Consider the following 9,276-nt stretch of genomic DNA (forward strand, 5'->3'; position numbering starts at 1 on the left):
TACATAAAATATTAAGTAGAATCAATTGTCTAACCCAATTAATTTATGAGTTTAGACTTTAACGTGGGCGATTCATGTCATTGAACGCAGCAGCCCGATATGCTCGCTGTGTTTAATCGTACATTTAAACGCCTCATCTCCCTCACCATCTAAATTAGACATAAATTAAAATCCATAACAATAAAAAAAAGAGCATTTAACTGAGATTATTTTCGCGTCTGCGCAGTCGTGTTGATGTCAGTAGAAAGTCAGTGTACTAGTTACAGTGCGAGTCAATAAGTGCTGACTGTTCCCGATGGCGAATTGGAAATTGCTGCGTTTGGAAAACATAATCATCAGAGCACATCATGGCTGCAAACGCCCCTCCCTCGTTATTAATAATAAAGAAAGAAACTGAAGCCGAGGCTCCGATGTTTAATTTATTATTATGTAAGCTATTTGAAGGGTGATTGTATGGTAATTACTCATTAGTCTTGTATATTTATCGCTGCACCTTATGTCAAGGCCAAGGGAATTGTGTGGGCTTCATTCTCTCGTTTCAAGGATCAATTTCAGAGGCAATTTGTGAAACAGGACAGATCAAGTTTGTGCCTGACGTCGTTTTTGTGACAGGCCCGGCCTACAGGTGCCACCTCAGGAGCAGTCCGTCCACCCTGATGAGATGCCCCTTTGAAATAAACCTAGAAAGGCTCCCCGCGCAGGCAACATGTTGACAAACGATCCAAAGCCAATCCTTTTCAGAAGCCACTTCTCCCAATTTAAGAGATTTCAGCTCGATCAATTATTGACTTTCAGCAGCACTGCAGCCTTTTCCCTCCCTCAGCCACTATCCACATTAGTGGTGTCAGCGGGCGTAATTATACCTACTAATTGCAGATTAGAGGTTTTGGGTCAGTGGGGTCACTTGATAGGACCGACTACTCTTTTCAATGACGGATAATCATTTCACGTTGCAGGCTAAATGTTTCATGCAGCGGGGCTTAGGTCCAAAATGTCCAAACTGCCTCGGTCGTGAATATTTAAGGAATAATCCAACTGTTCGGGAGCTGTGATGATTTATGGAGAGTGTGGCCCCTGGACGGAGCGGAGCAGCTTAAGTTTAGATAAACGGGTCACCAAAGGTCCCCACAGCTGGCCCTTAACGCGCAGCACGAGCGTCTGGAAGAGGGATCTGATATGTGAGGGCCCCACTTCACATCATAATACACACACACTGTTTGAATTGTGCCCGCACCGATTACATTCATGTGACCTTAGTGTCAGATTGCGCTTGATCGTCCTTTAATAAGATGTGGAAAGAATGGCGCGTTGAAATTTTAGACGCTAAAGAAAATGCATCTACATATTGGCTCTTGCACAACTTGCATGCGCAATGCAATTATTATTATTTTTGCATTTCTAAAAAAAATTGCCTGCAACCTTTATTTTTTAAATATTTTTTCTTATTTAAATATTTGGATGGGTGCCTTCACGGCAAGCAGTCATTTCGCAATTTAGTCGGCCAGGACACCGCGCTCTTAGTTTGGTAAAATTGGGTTTTACATTTTGCAGCACAACCTGTCAAATTTATCCGCAAAAAATATTTCCATAAGCAGAGCTGCCGCTGAATTTGAAAAAAAAGAGGTAATTCCAGGTTAAAAACAAACGCGTTTAAATGAATCAAATTGTGCCAGGCTCTAATGAGAAGCCTGTCCTGTCTCCTGTGTGTCCATACAGGCGCACAGAGGGGGGGAGAGTGCGCCAAATTTGTTTGCGGCGGATCAAGGCTCACCGCCTCCACTGCACTTTCTTTATCTTAATTCCAACTTGAAAAGATATAATTATCTAGTTTGAACAGGACTGCTATCAAATCCTTCTTTAGAGGCAGGGTAGGGAAAAGCTCGAGTGGATTGTGAAGCTCTGAGCCGCTCGGTGTTGCCCGAGATAGGAGTAATGAAGTTGTGGAGTCCGGAGATACAAAGGGCATTAACCTCATTAGCATGAAACCTTTTCTTCTAACTATTGTGGGACCCTTTCAGTCCTCTAATCCCCCCTATTTCAAAGCTGGGTTTGTAATAAAGCTTTTAGGTTTTTTTTTCAAAGCTAATGGTATTCTCTAAAGATTTTTATTGCTGTTATAATCTATGGACCGATTAAGAATTCCCTATATGCCATGCCCCCCCCCCCTCCAACCCAAACCACAAAAACAGCTCCATTTTAGTTTATGAAACAATTAAACAAACACCTCGCATCAGAAAACACTCAAGTTGGGCTTGTTGTGTATTCACAATAAAAAAAAAATCATAATCCAGTTTAAATTTGTCTGACTTTTTTTAAACTGCATTGTTTTGCTGTTGGTTTGTTTGCGTGTAAACAGAGTAATTTCCTGCTGTAAATAGCATCTTTTTTAGTTTAGCCTACAGGCTCCTAAAGAAGTCCTGTAATGTTCCCGTTCAGTCCAAAGCAGCAGCTTGCAGCATGATGGAGCCTACAGGACAAGATTTTAAACAAAGATCCCATTTTGCGGCACATTGCAACCTTCCCTTATCGCGTCGTGAGGGGTAGTCAGATTGTACTAAATTATGTCCAACCAAGCCCCCTTGGATCCGTGGATTAAGAGATTAAAGTGGACCACTGGGCAATGCATCCCCTTTCCCCCTCATATTACTCGCATGATAATTGCCCAAACTGATTTGCACTTTCACAAAAGCTTGTAGGGACTCTTTGTAGCTGGAGCGGAGCAGACGCTGCAGCCCCTCAAAAATAAAACTAATGCCGTCTATATCAGACTGAGAAACAAATGCAGAGCTGAGGACAACAAATTACAGGCTGCAGCATTTTTTTTCCAGTGTGTGTGTGTGTGTGTGTGTTTAAAAATGAAAGTGTCGTAACGCCACATCAGCAAACCTCACTGTAAATCCAAATCATTCTCTTTAAAGGCACAACATAAGAATAAAGATCATCGCCCTGACAGGCCTTCATCCAGCTGCTCTATAATCAAGCAATCGTTGCTTTTACTGCGCGCAACATATTGATAAAACTTTATTGACAAAATATTGACAATTACATACTTCTTGGAAGTATACTTTGTGTTAAAATTGTAGCAAACTTAACACAAACACAAAAATTATTTACATTCTGTAAAAGAGGGTTTAACAGAAACATTAACTTTTAGCATTTCTGTACATGGAATACGCTCAGTGCTTGAAGTTTTTTTTTTACTCTCAATTCTTGCATTTAGTCCTTCGTGGCAACTTTCACTGGAGGGTCAAGTCCTGACAGAAGGCTGCGTGGGGCCACAGCGACACATTGGTAAAGCTTTAGGTTAAAGGAATGTCCTGATACCTTCCCTTTAAAGTACTTTATCTGTGGCCTGATTCACTTTTTTAGAAAGGTTTTTTTTTCTTAAATCGAAATTCAATTTTTTTTGTTGAGTTTTCTTTAAAAAACACTATAACGCAGCACCGCTACTTCATATGTTTTCACAATCACTTTTACACGAGAATCATTAATTAAAGACTGCACACTTTGTAAAAAGGAAGAAGCACGACATCTCTGTTTGAAAATAGAGTTAAAAACAAAATTGATATTTTTTTTCTTGGTTGGAGAAAAACTTGTCAAATTAAAACAACTACCAGGAAAAACTATACCATGCAATTCAAGTTTTACAAAAGCAGTTTGGTGTTTTGGTATCTTGAGTGGAAACGATTTTTTGTTTAAAAAAAAAAAAAACCTTCTGAAGTGCAAACGTCCAATATGAATTGGATAAAAAATAATTAGGTGGTGGTAGATGGGAGATTGTAGTGGTGGTGGTTGGTGCGTGGAAGGGCTCAGGTGGGTGGACTGAGACACTGTCAGTCACATTTTCCTGACAGACCCACACGGTGACAGCAGTGCCACCAGTCGGGTTTCTCTCACCCGCAGCTGCCGATCTCCGGAGATCTGAAATGTGACATTGGCTTTTTACCCCCTCACTGTCTCTACACGGCATCCTTTATCCATGTCCTCCATCACTCAGACGCTTATATAGTCTTTTTTTTAATCGTCCGAAGTGACATCAATTTCCTCTGGGCTCCCCTGTTTTGTCGCCAGTCTCCACCGGTTTATGTGATGCGATCCTTTCTTCTTCTGCTGAGACTCCGAGCCCTCCTCCTCCAACTTCTGTCGCTTGAACTTCGTCCTCCGGTTCTGAAACCACACTTTTACCTGCAGAGGGGAAAAAAAGAGAAAGGAAAGAAAAAACCTGGATCAGTGTCACGAGATAAACCGCGATTGGCCAGTGCGTAAAACCACGCGTAAAAGGGACACATTGTTTTTGCAGCAGGGGGCTAAATGCAAGCAGGCAGCGGTGCAGTGGAAATAAAAAAGGTAAACTGTGACCTGCAGTTGGTGATCACAGAGCAAACAACCGCCAGAATAAACACAGATCACTTATATTCTCAGGGAAGCCGTGTATTTAAATCCCCAAATTACAATTGTTGGTCTAATATATCAAGTTAATTTAACGCATAAAGTGTGCGCAATGTGCCCTTTCAAATAAACAATGGAAATAGAGTCTTTCTAAATTTGGGCTCACAAACATCTGTTGTCTGGGAAAAAAACTTTTGACGCTTCATCTAAAGTAGGTCACAACATTTTTTCCCCCACAATGAGCATTTCTGCCTGCACGTGAACCTTTAAAGAAATACAAGAGTCACATCCATGTCTCATATTTAAAACCTGTATTTCCACACATAAATCGACTCAGCTCTGTTGAGCGATGCCGTGGGGAATTAACAACATCTAAATCGATAAATTGTCTGTTCCTGCTTTGTCACTCTGCAGTCCTTTTAGCTCTTAAATGGCAACTGAGGTGCATTTAATAAGCCTTCAGTGGGCTAATTAAAGTAGGTGATGGTTCATTTCTCCCTTCAGTTCCTCCAAAGGCCCCGCCGTCCAAAGGAGACACAGCGGACAAAAGACAGCGGCTGATGGGCTCAAACGGCATCTTAAATATGGCAGGGGGAATTCACTGAACCCGCCTCGCTCTTTGTATCGCCTATCCCATAAAATGGTTAACTGGTTAATTTGCCCTCCATTTTGAAAGGCAACATTCTCCCCCCAAAACAAAGTAATTCAACCCCTCCTAAAATGAGGTTAGGCCTATACAATGAGGGTGGATTTGATCCAACAGAAAGCCTCTGTCTTCGATTGACAACATGCATTTATGGACCCTGGTGTGTAGAAACAATTTGGTAGCTGATTATTTAAAATTATTATTTTGGTGACTGTATGTCTCTTATTTGTTGTCAAACGTTAACATACATTCATATTATAGCGTCCTGATTTTAAAAACCTCCATGACGCACGGTGCCACGTTAAAGAAAACACAAAAATAACACATATAGTTCACTACATCAGCCATAATATGAGAAATGTCTTTTTATAACAGCAATAAAAAGGACTATAAAGTGCACATGCAAAGTTTTAATAGCCAGGAGGTGACACAACACACCACAAAGCAGTGTACACATTTCAAAATAAAATACGCGCACTGCAGGTGACAGAAAACGACAGCTTGTGGAATTTAATGTTGAGAAAAATTTTGTGTCTTACCTGAGTTTCTGTGAGGCTAAGGCTGTGGGCGAGCTGTTTTCTTTCTGCTCCCACCACGTAATGGTTTTTCTCAAAAGCGTGTTCGAGCCGCAGGAGTTGCGAAGGTGAAAAAGCTGTCCGGATTCTTTTGGGCTTTCTGGCCAGCGCGTTGTGCAAAAGGAAGCTCTCTGGACTCGTTTCATTACCTGGAGACGAGCAGAAAACGAGTATCCGTCATGAGTTTTATTTTTTAATTCTATAATATATTAAATTATCCATACCAAACAGCAGGCCAGCGCACAGCTACATATATGAAACAGTAGTCTGCTGAGGGCAGACTGGAAATACGGCATGATAATAATGTCCGAGGAGAAGCTGGACATCAGTCAATAAATTAAGATAATTTATCGAACACGAATATATATTTAAAATATTGCTTATTGTATTAATTCTTCATCTGACATGTGTGAGAGCACGGCATAATGCACAGAGCAGAACAACACAAAGCAGAGGTATAATCCTGGGCCTAATTAAATTAGCTAAGAAAAACTGCCTTTGTAAACAAAATGACAGGTAAACTGAAGCAGCATAACACATTTAAATAAACAGCAGCCAAGAGACACTTTGGAAATTAATTTCGAAAACATTCCTATAAAAAATGCTAATTTTGTTTTTATTTGTCAGGAAAAAATACAAGTAACTATACACATAAATGTCATAAAATGAGTGCCCAAAAGTAAAAATAACAAACGTATTTTCTTAGCATCGCAGGTCAAGGCAATTTGGGTAATAAAATCTAAATTAACCCAAATTTGCTTTAGAAAATTAGCAGCAGGCTAGTCAAATAACCAGCTGAATTGTTTTATTTTTTCCTTTAAAAACAAAAATGGATCTTTTTAGTTGAATTGTGAAAACTGCAGAGCAGCGAGATACATTAGTATCGTTTTTACGCATGAAAATAGATCATATATATCCAATGCCAACAGTGTACAAACGTCAACATTTCTACTGCTATATTTTTTGGTCCTGGATAGACACATCAGGCAGCAGACAGCTATACAAGCCAAGGCAACATTTTCTTTTTTTTTTTACTCGAGATTTGTTTCTTTTTTCTGTAAATAAAAAATAATAATAATTACAGGGCCATTTCTTGAGCGAATTAATCCACTAAATTATTGTCTGCTTTGGCCTGAGAACTGGAGCTGCTAGGCTTTAAAGCTGCTCTGCTACAGCCTGACATATTTTTAATTCCTTATCCATCCTGGTGTCTGCACTGAAGGAGAGAAATCAGTAACCATTCTCCAGCCGCTCGGTGCGTTTCGTGCGTAAAAGAGTCAAACGAAGCATTTTCGATAACTTACCTTGAAATCTGTGACCCAAGTACCTATATCTGTGTAATAACCAGGGGTAGAAAGTTGAGGGGTCCCTTTGCTGGCTGGCAAAAAGAGGGTGCGGACTGTGTGAGGACGAAAGCGGGTGAGCGGCCAGAGCGTGCGGCGGGGCCACCGGATGCACCGGGACGGCTGAGTTTTGCGGATGAGAGACCGCCTCGGCAAACACCAAGTCCGGGTTAGAGTAGACGCCCCTGCCGCCGGAGTGAAAACCGTTGAGGAAGGGGTTCATCTGGCCGGAGTTTGCATAGCTGAGAGCCGCTGGCCTGATGGGCTCCTCGGTGCGGGACGCCGGTACAGGATTATCCTTCGCCACTAAAGACTCTATAGTAAAACACCTCTTGGGTGTAGGTTGAAACATGGTCTGATAGTCCAGATTCCCCAGTTTAAGTTAAAGTTGTCGTAGGCGCTCTCGCTTAAAAAATACTCCACACCCAAGAAAGGGGGAAAGTTTCTGCGCAGTAAATAAGTTGGGAAAAGGCGGCAGTGTCGAGAAAGCCAAAATAAAAAGTGCTCGGCTACTCCCAGACTAATCCATGGATGTGATCGTTTTCCTCGCCGGGTTCGTGCAGGCAGATTTGTTAGTTCATGAGCCTAATTAGCGCTGCAGTCCCATAAACAGCTTCCTCTGAAGGCTGTAATGGCATGGTGATTGGTCGCTGCCGCTGCTGCTCGCCTTAAGGTGGAGAAGGGGAAGACGCTTAAAAAGTGCGTCAATGGGAAGCAGGGGCGCGGAGAGGCGGACTCGAACGCGCAACACGGAACGGATTCGTCCAGAGAGGAGCCCCCCACACGCGCGCGCACATACCCACGCGCACATATCTCCAGGACATTTAACACACTCATCTGAACCAGTAGAAAAGCTCAAGGTAGCCTGCTTATTTGCATTTACGGGCTGTGACAGGTTCAAACTGATTTTTTAAGGGTGGGGGCGCGTGTAGTGTTAATACTAGCGAGTGATTATTTTTAATTATGCACAACAATGTTGCGCAAACATCAAATCAGCTCCATTAAGGTCTATTTTCGATGCTGTGAGCGGGGATAATATTGAGTTTAATTGGCTATCATTCGGCCTTCATTTATTTCTCAATTTTGTTCCTGATTTTGTTTTTCTAACTGGATTTATGTACAGAAACTGTTCTTGTTGCGTCCCTGCTCGTTTCCATTTTCTCCAGATTCTATTAGGATAAGTTTCAAATTGAAGACTTTTAATTTCTGCTGGATGGATGGGATGTCTGGGAGACACCGGAGACACAACAAGCTATAGATTCAGAGCTTGTTTTTCCGCAACTGTGCGGGACAGTGCGTAAAGGCTGACCCTCTTGAAAATTCAATAACGCCTTCTCACTGATGAGTCGCTGCTTGTCATTCAGTGTTATTCAATGTATTTAATGTATGCTCAGGTGTTTATTGGAGGAGCTACCTGTGACTGCAGGCTGTCACCCCTGTGTGTGGATCAGTGGCTGAGAGCAGCAGCACAAAGCTGCAGCCATGGCCGCGCACCGAGGGCCTCCATAAAGACATGATACACACTAATAGCACGCGGAGTTACAGTCAGGAGGCTGCTGAGAAATGGATACATGCAGCCCTGAAAATTCAGATTGTTATATAGTATTTGAAATTATAATACATGTTTATTTCTTTTTTTCTTTTTTAATGTTTTGATGTTCATAAGAGGTTATCATGACTTCAGATGTCAGAAAATTAAAGTCGCCTTTTAAGAGACCACACAAGCCTGAATGGTAAACATATTTATTGAAGTGTATTATTATTATTATTTGTATTATTCTAATAATAATAATAATTATTATTATTATTATTACTATTATTGTCGCAGTCTAGGATATATGCTTGCCCATTCAAAGCTTGTGGACCAGTCTACTAGGGTTGTTATTTGTGCGGGTGGGTTCAGGGTCTGTGTGGAATAAAATACAACCTAAAGACTAAACTGGTTTGGCAAAGCTGCCAGAGCACCAGCAGCGGTGCAACACCATATACGCCTGATTTAACATCTTAAAAACGTGTCAGTCCAGATTACATTGTTACAATAAAGAATCATTGGGAGTGAGTTGTTTTAGATGTTTTATTTAAACTCGCCTGAATTCATTAAGGTAAAGCCTTTTATTTTTGTAATATAATCGCCTCATAAATAAAAATTTCCTACCTATTACACACATTATTTTTATTATTATCACGACTACTATTAGTGTTGTTATTAGTATTATCAGCATTATCATTATTAAAGTGCATCGTGGATTCAAATCGAAGCAGTGCAGATCATTTTAAAGTCATTTGTTGTCATGGAAAGCTTTTTTTTAAGGAGAAGTTAAGC

The 9,276-nt window shown here is 41.0% G+C and overlaps 2 protein-coding genes across 2 annotated transcripts in view; one reads left to right on the plus strand and one right to left on the minus strand.

The window, feature by feature from the left end:
• The window catches only part of prdx3 (peroxiredoxin 3), a 235,972-nt gene that overhangs the window by 191,935 nt on the left and 34,761 nt on the right, over positions 1 to 9,276 (plus strand). The window lies entirely within an intron of this gene.
• emx2 (empty spiracles homeobox 2) lies at positions 2,967 to 7,658 on the minus strand. Its single transcript, XM_050071078.1, has 3 exons — positions 6,915 to 7,658; positions 5,575 to 5,759; positions 2,967 to 4,185 (listed from the first exon to the last, which is right to left on the minus strand). The coding sequence occupies exons 1-3, from the start codon at positions 7,303 to 7,305 to the stop codon at positions 4,018 to 4,020; spliced, it is 744 nt and encodes a 247-aa protein (XP_049927035.1). The 5' UTR covers positions 7,306 to 7,658; the 3' UTR covers positions 2,967 to 4,017.

Source organism: Epinephelus moara, chromosome 19 (assembly GCF_006386435.1).
Source record: "Epinephelus moara isolate mb chromosome 19, YSFRI_EMoa_1.0, whole genome shotgun sequence".
Classification (NCBI taxonomy): domain Eukaryota; kingdom Metazoa; phylum Chordata; class Actinopteri; order Perciformes; family Serranidae; genus Epinephelus; species Epinephelus moara.

Coding starts and splice junctions, on each gene's coding strand:
- emx2 (XM_050071078.1), bottom strand. CDS start 7,305: ATGTTTCAACCTACACCCAAGAGGTGTTTTACTATAGAGTCTTTAGTG. Junction 5,760..6,914: donor CTTGGGTCACAGATTTCAAG/GTAAGTTATCGA, acceptor GCTCGTCTCCAG/GTAATGAAACGAGTCCAGAG. Junction 4,186..5,574: donor TTAGCCTCACAGAAACTCAG/GTAAGACACAAA, acceptor TCCCCTCTGCAG/GTAAAAGTGTGGTTTCAGAA.